The following is a 23,695-nucleotide window of genomic DNA, read 5'->3' as shown; positions in this document are numbered from 1 at the left end:
GACACTTGGCACGGGGAGAAAAGTCTAAGTGGGGTAAAAGGATTGACCGGACACTTGGTGAGCGAGTTCTAGCAGGTCAAGGGTGACCGGATGCTAGGCATAATGGACCAACATGTCAGGGTTGATCGGATGTTGGTTTGGGGGACTTTGAACTTAGTTTTGGGGCAAAACCGTGAGTTGGATCGATCAGCCGATCGATTGGCTCATGCCCAATCGATCGGCCGATCGATTGGGTGAGTCCCCACGACAAGGCTCCTCCCAATCGATCAGTGGATCGATTGGGAGAAGTGCGCGATCACACAGAACAACTCTGGATTGATCGACCGATCGATCCAGAGCCCCCAATCAATCAGTGGATCGATTGGGAGGTGCGATTCTGTGCGATAAGCCCTGGATCGATCAGCCAATCGATCCAGGCAATTCCCCAGAGCACATAGGCGCTCTAGATCGATCGACCGATCGATCCAAAGCCTCCCTGATCGATTGGGAGCAATCAAATCGATAGGGATCTGACCGTTGGCGCTGGATAAAGCCTTTGGCATGCGATTCCTTCGCCATAGCTCGCACTGTTCATCTCCGATCTTCACGACAACTTCTCCACAGCATCTTCCACTCTCACCGCCAGTTCTTGAAGGATCTTGGAGAGACATCTAAGTCAAGAGGTGTGTCTGCAATAAGAAGAATAAGCTAGGGTTAGGGCTTTCATTGCATATCTCTTAAGATACTTCTTGTATTTGTCTTCCCTTGCTTTCTTGTTGTATTGAGAGTATTGTAGGGTTTCTCCGCCTTCGGTAGTTACCGAAAATGAGTGTTTTATTAGTGAAGGGTGCGTGAGTGTGTGGATCATTGGATTAGTCACCTCTTGTGAGGTAGATACCAAGTAAATCCTTTGTGTTAGCGTTGTATGGTTTGTTTCTTGTATTTCCGCTGCACATCTTTGAAGAAACAAACAACGAAGAGCACGACGAGCGCATCGAGTTATTCACCCCCCTCTAGCTACATAATCGGTCCCAACACATATATTGTTCAGATATGTATGATAATAATAGATTATAATTATATATTGATACTCATACATTTACATTATATAAGTGTATATATATGTCAACGAAACTATTCTTGCCTATATATGACACATATCGTATCCTTGTTGAATGGTAGAGTATTCCACTAGGTTATCTTCTTTGGACCGACATCCATGACTATTTGATTTTGAACCCCTTGGTGTACGATATTCAGGATAATATCTGGGAGTTAGATGAGATATTATAAGTAGATTGACTATGTTTCCCTTGATTGAGACTGTTACTATTGTACTTACTATTGTTGTACTTAGATACATATTATTAAATGTGTTGCTTATTGCATTTCTATGCATTTGAATTGCCCATTAGTCTAGATAATGGTATTGAGCTATCGCACGTAGTCCACAGCTGTATAGTTGAGTATTCTACTAAATCCTTTGCTGATTGTTTGAGCTTGTGATTATATGCTAGTTAGACAATACCATAGTGTAGCTACCAAAGCTTGCTCTTGGATGTGATTGTCATTGTTGAAATAACATTTTTAGTTTATATACTTATATATTTTGTCTGCTAGGGGGCCATCCATGGTAGAGTGTTCTTCCATAAATAATAATTGTTTATATATCTTGTCTGCCCACTGGACCATCCGTGATAAAGTGTTCTTCCACAGACAACTGTCCATCGAACCATCCGTGGTAGAACATTCTCCTGCAGTCAGTGACTGGGGAACTAGATAGCTACCTCATCTTATCCACCTACGGGATCATCTGTGGTAAAATGCTCTCTCACGGACAGTGACTAGTTATATATTTTAACTGCCCACAAGATCCTTTTATAGTAGCATGTTGTGCTAGCCAAGACTTGTTATATGTTTATTATATGTTGGTTATGCATTTGTTCATGTAGGTTTAGATGTATAATATGTACTCCAAATTTATCAGTTACACATGGTTGAGTAGGTTAGAGGGTTATCATATTGGTTATGATTTGATTAGTAGACGATTATAGTGTCACTCTTACTTTTGTAGTAAGTATTTTTCCTGAGAATGTATTTTCATCTCCTTACACTATATTGATCATGCATTATCTGTCATATACTTGCTGAATATTTTATACTCACCACCTCTTTTACTATTTTTCTTTCCCCAGATAACATATAGAGGATTTATGGAGTCGCTTGAATGTCCTGTTTGACAATCCCACATCACCTCGAGATTTTTCACTTTATGTTTTTATTTGTGTTTACCTATGTTTTAGGATTTGTGTTTTAGCATAATAATTGGTCTTGTGGTGTATTTTGGTTTTGATTATGATACTTATTGTGTTTAAGTTATACCGGTACGCAGTTAGTCATTTTATGATTTATGTAGGTATCTTATATCTTCCATTTGTTTCCAGCCATGGGAGTTGTAGTTATTATACTTGTACAACCTTCTGACAATATATCTGGGCTTCATATGTTGTCATAAGGGAGAGATGCTATCCGTTTGTTGAGCGAGCATACCCTCGGGGTGTGAAAATAAAAGAGAGTTATGAAAGTATATCCAGCATGCCTAGTGTAGAATGTCAACGGATGATCAATCAAGTTAAGGACTGTTTTAGTATGTTAAACTAATATAATTATATTATCATAATCTAAGGCTATATTTTATTATTTTAGCCTACAAATCATATGCAAACAGAGTATGGTTGAAACTTAATTTCCACCACTTTTTGTCAGCACAGCTGTCTTAGGTTCACTCATATTTTAACATTTGAAAACTAAATATTTATTAATAAATTGAAGCAGCGGTCTTATGTTCACTTTAATATTGGTTATTTTCATGTAATTATCTAAGCTTTGGACAACAGACCAAGCAAAGAACAAGATAAGCTGAATATGATGATCATTTGCATTAGATTTTAGGGAGTTTCTTCCATTGTAATTTTTCTCATGACTTATATTAGGTTGAATTTCTATTATGCTAGACCTAAATGAGTGTAAATTACTTCTTTTTATAGTTAAAATTTTGACTGATGAATCACAGCTATAATTGATGGGTCATAAAGTAATAAGATTAACTTAAAGTATTTAATAATTTATTTTGAAGTAAACTTAAATACTTTAGAAGATCAATTGAAGTAAACATGAATTCTTCAACAATTCAATTTATGAGACATTGTCACTGTACTAACACATAATAATTATGAATAATTTTATCAATCGAATTTAAGCCCTATTGGTTATACTATCCACAATTGAATAATTGAATATCAGCTAGCTAAGGATTTTAAAGTTATTATTCAAGGTTTTTATATTTTGAATCGGCTTTCAATCCAATAATGTATTTTATACTATCCTCATGTCACCTGAAAAGAAAACATGAATAAAGTAGTATCATGATTTTACCAATTACATGTTCAATGTTGCAAATATGATAAACTTCTATTCAGAAATTTATACCTCCAAAAAAGTCAAAGAATCATGTTATGCGGAAATATTGGGGGACTTAAACATGATTCTTTGCCATCAGTCATTATTTTACAAGGAAATTTCAAAGTTTGAACACGAATTAAGTTCAGTTAATGAATATTATCCATTTGTCAACAAATAAGATACATTGATCATGAGTAAATCTAGGTTGAAAATATGGTTTACTTAGAATTATATTTACGAAGATTACAAAAATCAGAAATTGGAATAATGTCAAGGATTGAAAGCATTAACTGAAATAATGATACAACACTTCTATCCATCCATAAAAAAATAAATGTTACCATCATCCATAATTACATTTCTTTATCACATTACAACACTAGCACTAATTAACTACGCCAATTAACAAACACATCAAGTATACAGTCAAAAGAATTAAGTTCACTATCACTAATATCCAAACCATGAGCGGTACATTCCAATTTTCCATATTATGTCCAGGATAAGCAATGTGTTCACTTCCTACCCTTGACTCCACTCTTGGCAACATCATAAAAGGTATATCATTGGTGTCTTCATTTAGTCTAATATCAGACCTCGCATATTTTAACCACTCATGCTATTTACATCCATAATATAGTTTTGTTGAGTTCTTAGTCGATCTAGAGACTACCATCAATGCTCTTAGTTCGTAGTCCATGCATCGTACAATTTCAAATTTGGTATGGTTAATGTTGTTGTTACTTATGCCATTGAATATCAACATAATATTAAAAAAAAAGGTAAAATTCAACAGAGTTAAGTTAAATATTAGCAATTTACATAAGTGATGAAAAATCATTCATTTTTATGAAAAATTTGACAAAATTTACTCAAAGCAGTCCCAACTTACATAAACACCTAAATTCACTCAAACAATATCAATTTGGACAGAGACAACATCATACATATATCTATATCTACAAGAACAATAATACTTAAATTCAATAAAATTTAATTAAAATCCAGTACCAATTAGGGGAAAAAATGTAGAATAAACATAACTACAACCATTTATTAAAAAATGTAGAACAAACATAACTACAATCATTCAATAAAAGTACTGAATGACCGCTCCAAAACAATCTCATGCATGCTAGTTGTTGTGTGAGAGTTGCGACAATGGTGAACCTCTGAGATGCCACTGTCGTTGGAGCTGCAGTGATGAAATCCAAATTTAGGACACCTTCTGTGAATTTTAGAGCTGGAGTGATGATGATGGAATGGCGGAAATAGAGGAGTTATAGTTAATCATCTTCGAAATCAATCGGGTAAATAAAAAGGTTTTCTTTTTGGTGGAGCGTCGTTGTTGGGTGAAATCAACTTTTTAGGGCATCTTTGAGATTCTGGAGCCGGAGTCGATGGAGCTGGAGTCAAGGAAGCATGAGCTATTTAAGTCGACGAAGGGAGGAGATGAGAAGTCGACGGAGGGAAGAGATCTAAACTGGGAGGAAAGCCGATAGAATGTCTAAGTTGTTATAGGACGGAGGAAAGAATTAGAAAATTTTACCCAAAATGAAAAGAGATTTTATTTTTTTTCCCACTGTCATTTAGCTACTAGGGTAAGGGAGAGATATTGGGAGCGGAGATTCGAACCTAAAAGTCTTGTTGTATAAAATATGATTTTCTATAGGATTTCAGGTGGAGGATCTTTCTTTAGACTGCTGATTTAGTCGATTGTTGCTCTTGATTGTCGATGACGGTCAAATGTGAGATTTTTGGGTATGTTTTTGCAAACTTTGGTGCATAAAATTATAATACTAAGTGTGTAAATGATACTTTTTTCGGTTTTTATAAGTTTTCTTAATTGGGCGGCCCACTCATGGGCCACCGATCCGAGCAGCCCAGTTACGTGAGGGTGCCTTCGTAATAAATACAACGTCCGGGTGTGTTTGTGTGATTGAGACTCCATCTATAAAACGGCTTCTAGGGTTGTATCGATCGATTTACGAGGAAGGAGAAAGCGGCTGCGGCGGTTTCGGCTTGGCGACGATGGTGGTGGAGAAGGGAAGCAAAGGGAGGAAGGAGGAGGTGGTGACGAGGGAGTACACCATTAACCTCCACAAGCGCCTTCATGGATGGTATTATGTTCTACTAAGACTCGCACATCTTCCAGCTTCGATTTTTTTTTGCCGAGCTTTCCCATGCTCTCAATTTGTCGTATGATTTTATAGATTAGCATCCCTCGGTTCGGTCTGGCGATAAAAAATCAGGCTTTCTAAATTCCTGCTTTTTCGCCTCTCTTCCGGTTAAGATGCTTGTGTTGCCTGATTTGTTAAAACTTGTTTATCGGTCTATAGGTTGGATTATACATGCTAAAGTAGCTATTAGTTATCGCTTGCAGTATTACACCTGATTCACATTTCCTAGTTTGCGATTGATGCTTGCGAGATGAGAGAGATTGTGAATTATGCACTAAGATACGAGTGAGAAAGATCTTAAACTCGAGCTCAATGATCTCTTCATGAAAGTCTTGTCCTCACTCTGTATTGGTCTTTTTTTTTACACTTCCAATTACAGTGTTTTGGAAGTTTGTGATTTTATGCACTAAGATACGAGTGAGAAAGTTCTTAAGCTCGAGCTGCTTCAACTTTTTATTTCCAAACTAGGCATTGTTTCAGAATAATTCAAGGCATCTACAGCAAACATTTATCTTATCTCAGTAAATGTGTGTGTAATCAATGATCTCTTCATAAAAGTTTATTTCTTTGTCCTGTATTGGCCAATTTTTTACCAATTGTGGGAATTAACTGGATCTCAAAGTGTCACTTATGACTGTTGTGATTTGCTCTATGAATTGGAGCAGTTGAATTACTTATAATTGTCTGATAAATGATGGCTTTGTGTTGACCTTGATTTTGTTCTTTAGCTCAACTTAAAATTTTCAGAATCTGATTTAGTATCTATAGGGTTTAGGGAAATTTATGCACTTGTGTTAAAGATATCTAATGTGCGGGTTACATTTTTCCATGAGGTTTACTTTGTCAGTGGATTGACATTTCTGTTTAAAGTCGAACCGATTCCTAATTTGAATTTCTTATGATCAGCACATTCAAGAAGAAGGCCCCCAAGGCCATCAAGGAGATCAGGAAGTTTGCTCAGAAAGCTATGGGGACGACCGATGTGAGGGTGGATGTGAAGTTGAACAAGCACATCTGGAGCAGGGGGATCCGCAGTGTTCCAAGGCGCATTCGTGTGCGCATCGCACGCAAGAGGAACGAGGAGGAGGATGCCAAAGAAGAGCTATACTCATTGGTTACGGTGGCCGATATCCCGGCCGAAGGCTTGAAAGGTTTGGGAACCGTGGTCGTGGACGAAGCTGATTGATTGCCCCCCCTTAACAAATCTCTATCAATCAAACAGTTGCATTTTATGTTTGTTTCTCAATGTTTATCTACTCACTGTTTAATTTGTCATGTTTTTTGGCAAACTTTTGTGACTTGTGTTCTCGAGTTCTCGTCGTTGCACTATAAATTTATTAGATGAAATATATATTAAATAATTGCGTCGTTTTTTTTGCAAATTAATTAAGTTTAATTAATACACACTTACAAGGACATGACACATGTCCCGTCTCCGTCTCCGTCTCGATGGGGTGGAGTCATGAGTTGAAGTCTTGTTGCCTTGGCCGGGAAAGCCAAAGTGAGCTGAGAGCGCGAAGGCGGTGGAAGTACTCGGCGATGGCCAGCAAACTTCGCGCCATCTGCGCCGTCGTCAGCATCTGCTGAAGCCTCTGCAGTGTCTGCTGTCTCAAGTTCTCCGCCTGCACGGCAGTTGGAATTAAAGGCCGAATCAGAGAGTGAATGTTGTGCGGAGATTTTGGGTACCGTACTTGTCTAACGAAGCCCTCCATGGCCGCGAGCTTGTCCATGGCGACGGCCATCTGCCCCATGTAGTCCGCCACGTTGAGGCTGCTGCAACTCAGGGCGTCGGCGGCGATGGCGGCGGAGACGGACTGATTGAGCGCCTCGAGTCCATGGCTGAGCGCCTCCTCCGTCTCCTGCGCCGACTGCTGCAGCGCGCAGACGCCCACTATCTGCTGCTCCGTTAATGGCTCGATGTGCCTCAACACCATCTACACGTAACGATTAATCAGAGATTATCAGCATTCAATTAATTAATCGATGTGATGACCTTGATGAGATCGGAGGGGCGGAAGCCGGCGATCCACATGAAGCAGCGCTCGGCGGGGGTCAACCAGGTGCCGGAGATGAGGTGGAAGACGTCGGACTTGATGACAAGGAACTTGAGCTGCGTCAACTGGTCGAGATGTGCGAGGCAGCTGTCGACGAATATCTGCAGGTCGGTCTCCGGCAGGTGCTCCTGCACCGCCGCCCGGAGCTCGCACATCACCCGGTGCTGTTCTTCCAGCCATCGCATGTGCTCCATGTCGAACATGGCGGCTACTGAAACCAATTTAAAAAAGGCCCCCTCCACCACGAAAATAGATGTGGAGGGAACTCTGCACAATTATCATATGAAATATTTAAACAAATAGATGATCTCTTCATGTTGCAAAGGCGGGTCCCGCCGCCCAGCGGCCCCCTCACCCCTGCCCCACGAGTATGAGAGGGAGTAAATCACGGTGAATACGGGCCCGGCGATGACATGGCGGTCGAAGGTGTTTAGCACGGACAGATATTGATGTTATCGCAATTGCTGCCGCAGACCTTCGACCTCCTGACCCATGTTGCAAGAATACCATGTCATAACCGGTTGATCCCGCCCGTGGGGGCAATAGATGATCTCTTCATAGTTTAAGTTCAAGTTGTCACTAAAATATATATAAATTATAATTTTGTATCATCAAAGTGTAGCAGTTGATACATCATATTCAGCTAAAAAAGGATAATATCTACCTGAGCTGAGACCACTAATGGTGGTAGGGAAGCCTTGGTCCCCAAGAACAGCAGCTCCACCACCCAACAACAAACCCTTCAAGAAGAAAATTTCAAGTGTTTTTGTCTTTCTTTCTTTGAGAAACTATCGGAGGAGAAATTATGAACACAAAGGATAAATTGTCAGGAATACTTGAGTTCTTGCCCTTTGAAGCTCATGTTCAAGCTGAGTAAGCTTGATCCGACTGTTCTCTAGTTGTTGTATATATGCCTGCAGAAATACGAGTTCATCATCTTCTTTCTGCTTAAATATACTTTTATAAATAAACTCAAGAGACCTTTTTCCTAAGCCTGCTTTTCCTAGCTGCCTCCCTATTCTGTGCAAGCCTTCTCAGTATCTGCCAACAAACATTTTGATTTCTACTCAGAAAAGGAGAACTGTAAAACTAGAGCTGACCTTAGGGTCTGGTGTCTTGGGGCCTTCTTCGTGTTCTGGACCAGTGCTTGTGCCTTTCCTGCCTCCTTCCTTCTGATGCAATAGAACTATCAACATATAAAACCCAGAGACTGAGAGGAGATGTATAGAGAGGTGTTAGCCTTTTACCTTGACAACTGCTGATGGAGGAGCATCTTTAATGGTGGAGTTCATGGTAAACTCTGAAGGCTTTTGGGAGCCAATTCCAACCTACAATCATGTATGTTAAGTAGCATACTAGTGAAGCAAATTGGTGGTGAATTCTTAGCTTGCTCCCAATACCTTGGTGGAAGGCTGTACATGCATGGGCTGAGAAGGAAAAATATTCAACGTCTCTGCACACACGAAGAAGCCCTGCAAAGCATTAATTAAACCCACCCCTCAAACTGCACCTCAAAACAATGAAACATTCATGGAGAGCAATTCCTGTTGGGGAATTCTCTGGACGAGCTTTCGCTTCTCCAGACAATGGCATGACAGAAAAATGAAAACTTTTCAGAGGGGGGACAGATTGCTGCAGGAGGGGATTGTGTGTGAGACAGGGAAAGAGAGACAGAAGCATGAGATGAGAAATGATCGGATATATGATCCCCACAAGGCATGATATGATACCCTGGAACATGGCTCACAGTCTCTACTCACCCAAAAGAAAGCAAAGGGGTTGGAATTTGTTCTCTTTTACAGCTTTTAGCACAGGAATTTCCAATATAATCATGGGTTGTTGGTTACATGTCACAGTCCCACCAGAAAAGAAGAAAACAAAACCTAAACCCCAACTCAAAATTATAAAGAAGAAGAAGAAAAAACAGTCGGAGATTATTATCCTCAATAACTTTGGTCAAATTAATAGGAAGTACGACAAGATCTCCATCCCATGAAGTTCTTAATTTCTTATGACCCAAAAGTTGTGCTAACTCTGAAAAGAATTTTGAAACACTAGAAATATTGCAAGAAGATTGGATCGTAAAACTCACGTCTTTGTTCTTGAGGTGATGCTGAATGATCTTGCCCATCTAAATACATGAATAGAGCTTGATCCAACTCTCCTAGATCGTAAGGTCCAATCTCCTTGCTTTTCCTATTTGCATCATTAAAACGAATCAGTTTCCACTGTCTCGAACTACTTAACATAAATCAGTAACTAGAGATTCAATTCTTGCAGCCCAGAAGTACACATCAAGGGCGAGACTAGCCGATGTGCACATATGCATCAAATTAAAACCCTAAATTACTCACCAAATTGAAGACTATTGTGCTAGCGAACAACACCAGAAAGGACAAAAGTTTCAATTTCTTCGCTATATATGTGGCCAACAAAGCATCCTAATCCAAGGAGTTAGTTTCGAACAAAAAGAACAAACTAAATCTTCATCTACAGAAATATCCCAAATCACGAGCAGTTGATTTCGTACGCAAGAAGAAAACTCTTTATGAAATCTACATACAACGGGAAAAAACAGTTGATCGAGTACATGAAGAAGCTTCTGTGCATGGATTGGGATGAGGAGGAGGAAGAAGAAGGAAGATCCGTGACGAAGGGGAAGCTCATGTCCTGTCGGTCCCGGGGTTGGTTGCCGGAGTGGATCGCCTCGGCGGCCTCGTCCGCCATCGAGATCGAGCTTCCTCTTCCGATGCCACTACAGACGATCCCTTATCGATAGATCTCTCCGATCTTAATGGCGAAACGGAGCTCCTCCTCCTCCTCGGCGCATCGCCGATCGGCCGCTGCCTGCACTACGTGGAGTTGATACGAGAAAAAGATATATAAATGGCGGAGAACAATAATCAAGGGCGGCGGCCGGTAAAATAACCGCACCCTTAGAGCGCAGCCAGGTGGTCTTCTTACCGCATTGACCAAATTGCCCTTCAACCTGGTTTAAATTTTAATTTATTTCCTTTTAATTTAATTAATAAATAATAAAATATTATAGTCAAATCAATACTCTAAATTTTATATCTCCTCCTTATTTTTCTAACCGACTAATCAAATTTTACACTCTCTAAAATTTCAATTCCATTGTTATATGAAGAAAACAAGTGCAAGGCTCTAAGTCTTAATTGTGATTAAATTAAATTATCTTCCTAATGAATTATCTGTACGCTAACTATTTCATAAATTATCTCAAGTAGAAGCATCTTGGAGTTGACTAACACGTAAAAACAAATTTTAAAAAATATATATTTTTTAAATGTCAAATATGGCCATGAAAATAAAGAAGACATAATTAAATACAAATAAACAACGCAATTTTTTTTTCAAATCTTTTCTACTTTAGCTTGTTGTATAATTGTATTTTCTTTTGGGATAAGATTGTTGGATTAGGTAGAATTTAAACATTAGTTGGGAGAAATATTCCACAATTTTTATTCTTTCGCGTAGACTTTTGATTGGCTTTAGAAAATTTAACTAAACTTATTTAGAACGGTTCGGGCTAAAATCGAGGAAGGGTCAACTCCCATGGAACTTTCTTTATTGCCTCTGGCTAGGTTTGATGCTATTGGATCAGTTTCCTTCAGTTGGATCAGCCTGACCGAGCACCTTGCTCCATCTTGTCATCTTGTCGAGCACCCTGCTTCTTTTCTGGAATAGACTAACTGAATTAGGTTAGAAGGGCCCCCTTTTACAGAACTCGATCGACCCCCCCATTTATTAGCTGTCCAATGGACGTATACTAATGACTTGGACTTAACCTTAATGAACTCGACGGAAGAGCTCAAAATACTGTCGAGCTCCTTATGAATGCTACCGAGCTCTTGATAAGTAATATCGAACTCTTGTTGAATATTGTCGAGCTCCCACTGAGTCCAACTAGCTTTAAACATAACTTTGGATTCTGATTAACTGATTGTCAATCGGTAAGTGCACACAGAGTCGTCAAATAATAAAAATATCGATCTACGGAAACTGTTGATTAAGTACTAGGAAACTTAACAACGCAAGTTATCTAGACGATCGAAGATTATTTGAAAGCTCGAGAACTAAAAAAATGATGATTAATCAGGTTGGATAACGTCATGCCCGAGGTGATCAGCCTTGCACCACGTTAGTTTTCCACCAGTCATCAGGGTAAATCGATAAGTACTTGTGGTGGACGACACAAAACCAAAGATTGAGAGAGAGAGAGAGTTGAAAGAGCAAGTGTGCAAGAGAGAGGAAGTGATCGATGGAGAGAAGTTGGCTTTGGGGGTGATTTTAAGATTTTAATTTTACTATGATGCTAGTTAATGTCTCAATTGTTCTTCTCCTTACCTCTATACTTATTCTCTTGTAAGCATTCTAATCAAATACCAGTACGATCTCGATAATATATCACTAGAGAGTTTACATCAATTTATAACACTAATAAGTAAGGAAGTAATTATAGAAAGTCTGGTTACAAGAATATCATCTGTCACTAAAGGCACCCGGTCATACAATCCCTAGAATTGTCTCAATTACTTCATAAAGTTAGATTAATGCTATTAAGTAAAAAGATAACCTAGAGAGTCGGGTTAAAGGGATACACTCTGTCACTAAAGATCTCTCGGTCATACAATCTTTAGATTACACAAGTCACTTTCTAATATTAACTTGGTAAAACCCATTAAACTCTAACTAGTTAATCCCTTTGTAGTGAAATGACCTCCTTTTAAAAGCCCACTTAAAGGAATATCCTCTGTCAAAGCCTCACAGTCATACAATCTAGTGTTTCTCCTCTACAAGCCGATCAATCCACAATAATCCATATGTATACACCACACACGTATTTCGTCAAGCATATACAAGACGCAATATAAAAGAACAAGTTATAAACATATCGTAGAATAGGGAAATGACCAAGTATATAGTTCATATATCATCATCACATCATAATTACTCTCTATATCCTTGATCAGGAGAATTTACTCCATAGAGAAGGGAGACACAACCAATACACAAAGAAATAACATTTTACAACTCAATACGTGAAATATAGAGAAGAAAAATGTTTATCCATGAATTCCGGCATTATTAGAAGTGTTCCCTTGCTACGAAGGAGGATGGATTATTGATAGCGACTCTTGAAAGAGGTTCTAGGGTTTTCTCAAAGGGGAAAACATTCCCCAAGGAAAGGGGTGGAGTCCCAAAACTAAAATAGGTCCAAAGGGTTGAAAATCCCTTGGCGGGGGTACGACACGACGCGTGCCTCAAGGCATGATCGCGGCATGTGTGTCTTGGCCCAAAGCAGGCACAGTCGTGCCTCAAAGCTTGACCAGGCAATATGATCTTTGGAAAATTATGGCACGATCGTGCCTATGGGCACGACTATGTCGACTAAGTCAAGAGGTATCACGAGGAGTCTATGTTAACAGAGTTAAGATTATGTCACATAGGAGACCTCTACTCACTTCTCTATTATAAGCATCCCCTCTAAATCTAGTCAAGATAGATTGACTACACAATTAGTATGATATCAAACTTAAAATAATGGAGCTCTCGGTGAATATTGTCGAGCTCCCGTTGAGTCGGACCTGCTTTAAACATAACTTTGGGATCTTGACTAACTCACATCCCTGTTGATCTAGTCAAAGGTGTACCAATGGGAACCTTTGTTGACCGAGTTAAGAAAGCATTACAAGGAGTCGATGTTGACCGCGGTTTGCCCTTAGGAGACCTCTACTCACCTCTGTATCGAGAATAATGGTTGATGCTTTATATATGCATTTACCCTGCAATCTAATTGGGGTTTGATTAGAATGTAAGCAATAATTCTTAGTATAGATCCTCTTCATTATGGTAAAGGTGAATACGTTCACCCCCAACATCCCCGTCAATCCATCTCAAAGTTAATGCGAAGGAGATAAATCACAAGCGACTACTAACTTTGGAATAGATCCACGGAAACAAGGTTTGATTGATCGAGCCCAATAACAAGGTTTGACGGAAACATCCACTTTGATTGATCGAGCCCTCTTCGTTCTTCGTGAATAAAGAGTGATACTTTGACAGATCGCAAGTTGCACTTGTTTAACCTGATAAGAAAGCACATACACAAACTTGTTGGATTGAAACTAGGTGAATCAAAATGCAGCTCAAATGAGATTCTTAAGATGATCTGAAATTAAGTGGCAGATGAATCGAGTTACATTGTTCTTCTCTTCAACATTTTGTCAAGTTCTTGAACAAAGAAAGAAATTTATGAACAGCTGCAGTGATTAATTCTGTTGTTGCTACATGAGAGATGAACAGAGTTGCTTTGTTCTTCTCAAATTCATGAAGAAAAGAAAGAATCTGAAAAGAGAAGGAAGAAGAAGAGTTATGAATCGTCACTCAAAATTGTGAAATTTGGTGATTGCCAAAATTGTTCAAGCTTTCGAGCTCGAGCTCGAGCTCGTGGAATTGCACATGCACTCAGGCACCGGGTACGCCGTGACATCCTTGTCGGACTTCTCCGTCCTCGGCTCCGGCTGGCCCAGCGATCCGCGGTGCAGCTCCTTCAGAATCCGGTCGAGCTCCACCTCTGGCAGTGCGCCGTGATGGATCAGGTAGGGGAGCATTTGCCGCTTGTTGGGCGTGATGTACTTCCGGTGGCCGGAGAACGCGCGGTGGCCGCGCATGAGGTGGCCCATGTTGCCGCCGTGCGACGGCAGGAAGACGTCGCTCTGCTCGCACACCACGTAATCGACGGCGGCCAGGAAGGAGGACCTGTTGGCGAACGGCGCGAGCTCGCCGGGCAGCGCCAGGTCGTCCTTGTTGAACAAGTTGGGGAAGTGTCTGGTCAGCGGGAGCAGGGCTTCCCGGCCGCCGAACGGCTCGCCGCCGGCCCAGTAGATCCTCGCGTCTTCCGGAGCTCCCAGAGCTTTCAGCAACCTGCGCTGCCCATCGTTCAATCCAAGAAAATGTAGCCAAAAAAAATGCAATCTTTCGTTCGCTACCTGGTGACTTCGCCGGCGTTCAAGGGGCAGAGCCCGGCGAGCTTGCGGTCGTGGAAGGTGATGTTCGACCGCCCAGTGAGGAGCTTCGGCTTCAGCTTCCGCTCCTCTTCGACGGCGGCGTCGAGCTCGGGGCCGAGGCCGGGGAGGCACCCTGTGCGCACCCACACGTCCTTCTCCAAGCGCAGGTGCAGGGCAAGGTACGGGCCATGGCCTCTCATCCTCGATGCGAGCTTGTTCCCCAGCTCTTGGATCGGAGCTGCAAATCTCAGAGCATGGAATGCGACCTGCTCAATTTGAGAAACATCAAAGTTTAAATCTCTGAAACCGATCGATCCACCATCGATGAAGCTTACTTTGCAACGAAGTTTTTGGAGATCAGAAGGAAGGTCCTTGGAGAGCCTGGAATCCAAGCTTCGCAGAAGCAGAACACCTTCTCTGTTCAGCTGCATAAAAAATAGAAAATTAGGGCTCAAATTCTTCGAGGAGGAAGAAGAAGCAGAACTCACTCTTTTCATGTATCGCGATCGAATCCAATCAGGGGAAACATGAAGAGGCGTTTGCTTCTCCTGCACCGGCCGAGTCATGATGTGAGTCGACGGCAGGGAGGAGACAACCTTGACGTCGTCGGCGAGAACTCGCTTGAAATGTTCCAGATCGAAGACGTCGCCGAACTCACTGAAGCAATGATGAATCTAGTGTTAGTCTTAATCTAGTAACCTGGAAAAAGGTGGAGGAATTTTTGGTTCAAATGGTTTTCAGCTACACTTCGAGCTACAAAATTGGTAAATTTTGCCAAAAAAAGGGGGAATCAGATTTTGTGTAAGCGAGTGGAGAAGAAAAGATGAGGATTTGTCAGAAAAAATCAGGAAGAAAGAAGAAGAAGAAATCGAGAAAAACAATGACGATTATATGAAGACTACCTTTCGTCTCCCCAGATGACGTTGACCTGGAGCACCGGCACGACGAGCGCGGCGCCGAGGATGCGAGCGATCACCACTGCGTCGACGATCTGGTTGCGCTGCTGGTTGAGCCCGCCGGAGACGACGACGAGTAGGTACTTATTCCGGCGTCCCGAGCGTGCCACCGCCGCACCTTCGGCACGGTACTCGTCGCTGAAGTCGAGGCAGGGGACGAAGCCCATCCCATCAGGCTGCCGCCAGAACTCAACTCCCGGGGAGGCGGGGGAGAAGGAGAATGGGAGGCTGCTGGGGAGGCGGAGTTGGGGGCAGTGTAGGATGGGGTCGAGAAGGAGGCCGACGCCCAATCCGACGGCGGCGGCGAGGAAGAGCAGCAGGAGGAGCAGCGACCGACAGTGGAGGAACCGGCGGGAGGACTTCTTCGGAGGGGTAGAGAGGTGGAATCCGCCTGGAATCGAAGTGGAGGAGAGAGATCGGATGATCGCCGACGGCACGGCGATGTACGACGTCCGCTTCGCCTTCGCCCTCGTCGCCATTTCCACTCTTCTTCTTCGTCTTCTTCGGTGTGTCGTTGGGTAAAAAGAAAGGTAACTTTGTGATTACTGACCGAACGTGGACCCATTTTTCTTTAGCGAGATGACCATTAGGCCCTTCAATAAATGAAGCTCAGGGTCTCTAATTAATTTTAAAAAAAGGTAGTATAGTCATTTCAGGTAAAAATTGTTTGCCCTCGATAGGCACACTCGCTGCCGTGTCGCCAGCTGGCGAAGGACCGCATGTCGTGGTATCGACTTCGGGGCCAATCCGCCATGTGCCGCAGTGGACGCGCTTTTATGCGGGCAACTCCATGCTACGTTTATGAGGTATGTACAAGAAATTTAATATTTTTTTTTGAAAAAAAATTAAATGGAAATTTTTATTACAACAATTTTAACTAAAAATAGTTTGATCAATTTTAAACTTTACGAACAAATAGTTTGATCTAATATTATAATACTTTTCTGTTTAAAATTATTTTAACATTAGTTATTTTTAAATTAAACAAATTTAAAAGTGTTTAAAAACAAATATTAACTCAATGTTTTTCTTATTTATACTAAGAAGAATGATTATGATGATTGCTTTCGTTTTTAAAAATTACATTAATGAAAAAATTAATCGAAAATATTTTTAATTAAATTGAGTTAAATTTTGATTATAATATTCTGATTAAAAAGTTATAACTACTATTTCACATTCAACATCACAAACACATCAATGATCCATTGAAGACAAACACATCAATTAATTCACTTACACTCTGTCCACATTAATTACGGCGTGCAAAATATATATTTATTTTATAAAGATAAATTAAAATCTGAATTATAAAAAATAATATTTTATTTTTAAAAAAAATTAATATAATTATAGCAAACTTATTGCTTTAATTTTAATTTAAATTATTATTTACGAGAGTAAAAGATGATGGCGGTATCAGACGGTCCAATATTACTGTCCCATATTAAATACAAATAAATATTACTTTATATGTGAATGTATATTACATCAAAATATTTTATTAATTTAGTTAAAAATTACTTAAATTTATCGAAATTATTTTAATTTAATTAAAATCACTTCAATATTATTCTAGTACTTTAATAATTTTATATTGAACTAAACCTTTGTAAATAGTATATAATAAGAATGGATAAAACTAAATAAAATTATGTTCATTAGGATTCTTTGTGTGGTGGTTTGTGAGTACTTGTCAATAAAAGTTGGTGAGATATGGGCATCAATCAAGGAGCTTTTACATTAAGAAAGATAATAATTTTTTTATTTTTTTATAATTAAGATATCTATTTTGTCAAACTGATTAATCTTGATTAACATAAAAAAATATAATTTGTTAATATAAAGGATAATAATTTGTATGGAATTTAGGCTAATCACTTCTTTTTTATTCACTAATTTAATAAAATAAAATTATAATAAAATCTTTGTCCATGCATCAATCAATTGGCCTCATTTGATTCTCTTTTTTTTTTTTGTTTTAAAAATAATTTAAATTTCCTAAAATTGAAAAAAGATATTTATTTTATTATTGTTGCAAGAGATAAATATTTTTAATAAAATGGAAGTTGAAAAGTAGATTATTATTATTATTATTATTAATAAGTAAAGTTCGATTGGTTGGTTTTGAAGTCAAAATCTTGTTAATAAAGCTAATTAGTTAATTAATCAATTACGCTTTACGTGTGAATGAAACTTGAAGCGGAAACATAAATAAATTTGCTTCTATTGTAATTTATTATTTTTAAAAATAATCTTGAATGAAACTTTGGACCGGTTCAATAAAAAAAAAAAGTTTTATGTTATTAAGTCTTTCTTTTTGACTCGAGTGCCATGTAAGGTGATGTGGCGGGGATGACAGAGGCCAAATCAAGACTCCTTCATGTCAATTCTCATGATGAGTCGAGTCAAATCAAGATTGTTTCGGTCGAGCTCGGATCAAATCAGCCAATTCCAGACGAGCTCAAGTCGAGTCTGTTCTTGAACTTGCACACGATCTGACAATTAATGACGGTTACAAAAGTTCTCGTTACAAAAAAGGTCACAGCCTTTGGGAAAAGGAAAAAAAAAGTATGTCCTTTGAGAATCTATGGAAGCTTTTCACTCCGTAAATGAAGGTCACACCCTTTGGTAAAACACCCGTTAGTGTTTTCACTCCTTTATCAGTTCTTCCTTTAACTTTTTTCTGTATTTAACTTTAGTGTCAGATGTTCTCATCAAAATTTCTCATGGCCTCCCTTCTGATCTTTTTTCTAGTTCTTTCAATGGTTGAGGCCAACAAACTCGATATAAGCCGACCTGACAGAAGCCGACCAACAAGAATTTATTGAAGCCGACTTAACGCGCATCCAACCTCTTGACCCGAAAGAGTTTGGGTGCGGGTACATCAAGAAATTAGCCCAACCCTCAATCTCGTACCACAGGGTAATTTCAATATCATTGAGGAGAGGATTAATTATAGAAATTGAATATAATTTCCTTGTGATTTTATGTAGTGCCTTATAATTATAGATGGGCAAAAATTAAAAGGGTGTTCTGTTGCCTATTATATTATATGTATAAAATAAATAGAAAATAAAATTGTAAATACTCACAGTGATTTCCCGAGAAGAAATCGAAGAAGATGGCGATGAAGATGTTGCTGCTGTCGCCGAGAGGATCACCGTTTGGAACCTCCTCAGATTTTTCACGAACCAAATCCCGACCACAGGACGTTCTCTTTTGCTCACCGTCGCACTCACCCACCTCTGGATTGCTCTTGGACGCTTCATTATATAAGAAGCAAGCATTAGTTACAACCCAAATCAATGCTTTGATGACATTCATTGGAGGAAGATGAAGGTGAATGGTCACTCCTTCATTTTCCTAACGTTGCAACTGATGCAACATCCAACATGTTCATGATTCTACTCCATGTTAGCCCTTTCGGGACGGTTTAGTGGCTAGTACATGAGGTGTTGCCACCATGAGCTCTGGGGTTTGAATCTTGGCAAAGTCGAGATAAATGTCTTCCTTATGTGCTAGTCACCATGCCAAATGCTAGTAGCCGCCCGTGATTTACCTCCTCCGTGTTGACCCTGGGATGGGTTGGCGGGGGCGCTAGGGATGAGCGTATTCACTTTTTACCATCATCATTCTACTACATGTTATAAAAATTACATGTTAGTTTCTAAACGTTCGATTATAATTAGATTATGTTCATTTGAAATGTAATGAGTGTCATGAAGTCGTCATTGTTTAGTTTGCATATTAAAATATTATTTTAATCAGATTATCACACAAAAAATCTAAATCAAAATAATATAAAATCAACGTTGTAGAAGCTAGATGCTAGGTTCTACATGTTGTAGATGCTAGTTGCTATCTTCTACATGCATGGGTGGAGCCACGCTTTAGGCTACCAAGGTTGTAGCCCAAGCAGCTGATGACAGCCAAGAAGAAAAAAATCTGAAGTTTACCTTGAGAAAAAGAAAAAAAACACAAGAGAAGAAGGGAGCAGCCCGGATAACGAAGTCGGCGTAGCCCGCAACCCGAGTAGATCACTCGGGCTAGCTCCGCCAGTGTCTACATGTTGTAAAAAGTAGCATCTAACGTCTATAATTGTAGAAGCTAACATATAGCTTTAACATGGTTGAATAATTAGATAATGTATTTGTAAAGCTAGTTGTTAGCTTCTACACATTGGAAGGTAGATGTTAGCTTCTATAATTATAGAAACTAGTTGCTAGTTTTCACACGATCGAATGATCTAATAATGCAAGAGTATTTTGAGTATGACACTTTAAAGAAGCATAGAGAGACACTCATATGATTTTTTTAGAAAAAGAGGTGTCCATCTAAAGAAAGCGCAAATGATGAGTACCCTATTGAATTTTGCCCATTATAAATTCATCATTTAATCAAGAAAATTTAGCATGAGAGATTGGTCTTGGCAGGGAGTATACCATGAGGTGAAAAAGAAGATCTTTGTGGCCCCGGACAATGGTGTAACGACAAAATTGTTTCTTAATTTTCTAAGCATTTAAAGATCGAGTCATAATTTTGATGAATTAATAGATAATTTTACTTAATGGATGATTTACCTAAAAATATTAGGGTATATATATATATATAGAATTTTGTTATCCTGCGCGACGCCACAGTGCGCGACTGTGCGCGTCGCGCAGGATAACAACTATTTTTTCTTTTTTTTTTTAATTTATGAATTAAAAAATAATTAAAATAAAATATTTTTTAAGAGTTTATTTATAGGGCTCAGGCTTTGGTTATAGTGTTAAAGTTATTTTTTTTTTTAGATTTTATCTCTAGGGTTTAGGCTTCCCAATTAGGTTATAGTGTTTGGTTTTAAAAAAAAATTAAAATAAAATTAATTTAAGTATTTATTGAGTATTGTAATATGTTGAGGGGATATATTAAGGTATTAAAATTTTATATAAGGAAATGTTAAAATTTTTAATTGATTTTTTAAATTTAAAATATTAAAAAAAAAAAAAACTGAGCGATCTCCTGCGCGCGTGTACAGTCGCGCACTGTGCGAGTGCGCAGGAGATCACTCCTCATATATATATATATATATATATATATATATATAACTATTTGATAGATCAATTTCTTTTATGAGTCAATGAGTTCTTTATATCTAATAGTGCAAACCATTTTTTTTTTGTTTTTATAAATCTAAGTATCCAACTTGTGCGATCTAATTAGTCCTAGGGATGATCAATTTGGCCTTAAGAAAGTTTTTTATTGGCTATCAAGATAAATCGAAAAGCAAAAATGGATCCTGATGGACGGTCTAGCGTCACAAGTTTTTAAACTCTCCCCAATGTAGTATGCTTGGGTGAGATTTGAACCCCTTGTTGCTTAAGGAGTTAGTCTCACCTCTTATCATTGCATCATAACTGCTCAAAGGCAATGATTTCTATCAATTGAAGCAAAAGGTAAAGTCATCACCTCAGTGGTCCCTAGATGGTGGCCCCACATTCTCTGGAATGGGATAAATCACTAGGGAGATTTGCCCTAGCATAGAGATTAAGCACTCAGCGAAGTATTTTACACATGCTGGGAATTGATTCCAAGACCTATTTGAGCAACCACTCATATAAAAATGATAATCCTAATTAGCTTCATTAACTATCCCTGCGGTGACCGACTTATAAGTGAAATATCAGTTAGCCTCATTATCCCTAGGGGTGACCGACCCGACCCCACGAAAGTTTTCCACTAGCAACCAAGATAAATTGGGAAGTGCATGTGGCAGTCACTCAAAAACACAACATCCTTTGGTTACCCCCCCCCATTTAGAGAAATTTTTTTTGCAAATACGACTTAGCTAGGGTTCCAACTGCGGGTGTCTGTGTAATAACTTGGATGTTCTACCGTGTTCTACAGCGACAACGTAGCCCCGAGGACCAACCACTCATATAGATACCACACATGAGCGATTTCTACTAATTGTTGTAGCATAAAGTGATTAGGTTCATTCCATGTGTCTCTTATAGCTCGCCCCCAGGTTATGTGAAGGGAGGTAAATTACAGAGTCAACTTATAGTGACCGCTAAGTGGTTAGGGGTGAGAGGAGTTTTTTTTCTGAGGGTATACTTCTGTCGAAAATTGATTCCTGCTCCATTATAGTAAATTTACCACCGTTTAACCAACTAGACATCTCATGAACCATTTCTACCAATCCACTTAGTCCAAATGGCCCTACCAACCTACCCATTGCTCATCCAATTCAATAAACTTGCTACTTTTACTAAAAAAAAAGTCCACAAATGTAGAATAATTAATATTGTAAATCAAACTTATGGAATTAGGTGAACATTTAATGTGAAAATAGAAAAGTGTCAACCCTAGCAATAAATCAAAGTAGGACGGTAATGAGTAAGTTTAATGTTGGGCTTTGTAAGAATTTATTTATTTTTATTTAATACACACAAAATTAATTAAATAAAGAAATTTGGATAAAAATTAAATAAATAAGTTTGAACATATTCAACTCATTAATGTTCATGAATAACGTTGTGTACGAACCATGTTTATTAATAAAACTTTTAATAACATGCTAAATAAATAAAAAAATATTTAAAATTAATAAATAAGTTTGAATTATTAAACTCAATAGTTAGTCAAATAAGTAAAAATTTTAATCAATCAAATAAACTTGAACCGATAGCTGATAATATCTAAGTGAATCAAGTTCATATCAAGCTTAGCCAAACTCAAATTTATAAAAAATAAAGTAAGCCAAGCTTAAATTTTACTTCGTTCAATTACTTTATCAGATAAACTTGAAGACTTCAAAATTTAACTGGGCTGAACTTGCTTACGCCCCTAACTCAAAAGTTAGCACTACTCATGCAAAACGCTAAATGAGGGTTTGGCTTCATCTATTTAACCGAATTAAACATAACATGCAAGGTTGGATGAGGTGTGCCCTAAACCTATTTTTGGCACCCACATGTGAAAAGAATGGAAAGGATAAAATGACATCCACCATATTATTTATTTTTTTAAAATAAAATAATTCGAAAAAAATGAATGAAATTATTTTTTATGCTTGCCACAAGGCATGTTGGTGGATCCATGACCATTGTGGGGACTACTCATACTCCTTGCCCCAATCCTCTCTCTAGTTCTATTTTGGTACTTTTATTTTTCTCAATTCTATCCCTAGCCTTTTACTTAAGAGGCGTTTTGATAATTTTACTATCACTTGAGAAAGGTTTAATATTATCCAATTCATGTACCCAATTTTCTTATATTTTCGTTATACCCTCTCTATTTTTTCCATGTTCTATTTTTTTTCATATTAATTTTTTTTCAATTGGTTCAAAAATTTATCGATGTCAATTTTACAGGGTAGAACTGAGATACGAAGGCATGAATATATTAAAAAAATTTACAGGAATATATTATTTTTAATTTGAAGTATTTAAGAATTTTTTAAATTTATCCGTCAATTTCTAACAAAATTGACTAATGGATTTATGCCATTTGAAAATTTAAAAATTTGATCTGATGTTGATTAGTAAGTATCCTTAAATTTTATAATATATATTTGCGATAAATTTTGTCAAATCTTTATAATTTAAAAATTTATTATTCTAACTATTAAATTCAGCTCTCAGAATATAGATATAATACAATGACTTTCAAGTGTAAATTAATTTTAATTTAAAATATTCAGAATTTATCAAGAACTTTAAATCATTTCAAATTCAAACTAATATATCTGTAAGTCTTCTTAGTCATCTTTGCTTAGATTTAGTTTTGAGAGTATAAATTGAGAGTAATAAATTTTTAAACCAATAAAATAAAATTTTAAAAAGAAAAAACAATATAATAGAAATGTGATATTTGTTTTTTGAAATTATGAAAGTTGAGTAGGCAGTAGGTGCGTAGTAATACTGAAATTTTCTGATGGGTTCGAAGTTTTATTGCAAATGGAACATAAATTGTAGGGGGGAAGGTGAAAATTATGCGTAAAATTTTGCTGTAGATTTGCCTTTATTTACAGCCTTTGCCCCCCT

The 23,695-nt window shown here is 38.2% G+C and overlaps 3 protein-coding genes across 11 annotated transcripts; 1 reads left to right on the top strand and 2 right to left on the bottom strand.

Annotated features, from left to right (window-relative positions):
• Positions 1-5,400: 5,400 nt before the first annotated feature.
• LOC122015807 (60S ribosomal protein L31-like) lies at positions 5,401-6,982 on the top strand. Its single transcript, XM_042572856.1, has 2 exons — positions 5,401-5,561; positions 6,528-6,982. The coding sequence occupies exons 1-2, from the start codon at positions 5,473-5,475 to the stop codon at positions 6,805-6,807; spliced, it is 369 nt and encodes a 122-aa protein (XP_042428790.1). The 5' UTR covers positions 5,401-5,472; the 3' UTR covers positions 6,808-6,982.
• Positions 6,975-10,567, bottom strand: LOC122015806 (bZIP transcription factor TGA10-like). Of its 8 annotated transcripts, none has more exons than XM_042572847.1 (11): positions 10,239-10,567; positions 9,768-9,871; positions 9,076-9,128; positions 8,923-9,003; positions 8,776-8,847; positions 8,657-8,716; positions 8,512-8,589; positions 8,340-8,415; positions 7,615-7,886; positions 7,313-7,555; positions 6,975-7,243 (listed from the first exon to the last, which is right to left on the bottom strand). In XM_042572847.1, exons 1-11 carry the CDS (start codon positions 10,400-10,402, stop codon positions 7,082-7,084), a joined length of 1,365 nt encoding a protein of 454 aa, XP_042428781.1. In that variant the 5' UTR covers positions 10,403-10,567; the 3' UTR covers positions 6,975-7,081. The 8 variants fall into 8 exon arrangements, with proteins under 8 accessions (XP_042428781.1, XP_042428782.1, XP_042428783.1 ...); XM_042572848.1 differs by having other exon boundaries at positions 7,615-7,883; XM_042572849.1 differs by having other exon boundaries at positions 8,776-8,844.
• A 3,262-nt stretch (positions 10,568-13,829) lies between these two features.
• LOC122017552 (O-fucosyltransferase 20-like) lies at positions 13,830-16,197 on the bottom strand. Of its 2 annotated transcripts, XM_042575198.1 has the most exons (5): positions 15,609-16,197; positions 15,195-15,363; positions 15,042-15,131; positions 14,689-14,972; positions 13,830-14,623 (listed from the first exon to the last, which is right to left on the bottom strand). In XM_042575198.1, exons 1-5 carry the CDS (start codon positions 16,139-16,141, stop codon positions 14,119-14,121), a joined length of 1,581 nt encoding a protein of 526 aa, XP_042431132.1. In that variant the 5' UTR covers positions 16,142-16,197; the 3' UTR covers positions 13,830-14,118. The 2 variants fall into 2 exon arrangements, with proteins under 2 accessions (XP_042431132.1, XP_042431131.1); XM_042575197.1 differs by having other exon boundaries at positions 14,689-15,131.
• Positions 16,198-23,695: the final 7,498 nt, after the last annotated feature.

The sequence above is a fragment of the Zingiber officinale genome, chromosome 8B (genome assembly GCF_018446385.1).
Source record: "Zingiber officinale cultivar Zhangliang chromosome 8B, Zo_v1.1, whole genome shotgun sequence".
NCBI classification, from domain to species: Eukaryota; Viridiplantae; Streptophyta; class Magnoliopsida; order Zingiberales; family Zingiberaceae; genus Zingiber; species Zingiber officinale.
Note: the sequence above shows the minus strand (reverse complement) of the source record. Positions and strands in the feature narration are given on the sequence as shown.

Excerpts from the sequence above, each read along its gene's own strand:
- LOC122015807 (XM_042572856.1), top strand. The coding sequence starts at position 5,473 with ATGGTGGTGGAGAAGGGAAGCAAAGGGAGGAAGGAGGAGGTGGTGACG. Across the intron at positions 5,562-6,527 it reads CACAAGCGCCTTCATGGATG|CACATTCAAGAAGAAGGCCC; the intron begins GTATTATGTTCT and ends TCTTATGATCAG.
- LOC122015806 (XM_042572847.1), bottom strand. The coding sequence starts at position 10,402 with ATGGCGGACGAGGCCGCCGAGGCGATCCACTCCGGCAACCAACCCCGG. Across the intron at positions 7,887-8,339 it reads CATTAGTGGTCTCAGCTCAG|TAGCCGCCATGTTCGACATG; the intron begins GTAGATATTATC and ends AATTGGTTTCAG. Across the intron at positions 7,556-7,614 it reads GCCCCTCCGATCTCATCAAG|ATGGTGTTGAGGCACATCGA; the intron begins GTCATCACATCG and ends CGTTACGTGTAG.
- LOC122017552 (XM_042575197.1), bottom strand. The coding sequence starts at position 16,141 with ATGGCGACGAGGGCGAAGGCGAAGCGGACGTCGTACATCGCCGTGCCG. Across the intron at positions 15,364-15,608 it reads GTCATCTGGGGAGACGAAAG|TGAGTTCGGCGACGTCTTCG; the intron begins GTAGTCTTCATA and ends TCATTGCTTCAG. Across the intron at positions 14,624-14,688 it reads AACGCCGGCGAAGTCACCAG|GTTGCTGAAAGCTCTGGGAG; the intron begins GTAGCGAACGAA and ends TGGGCAGCGCAG.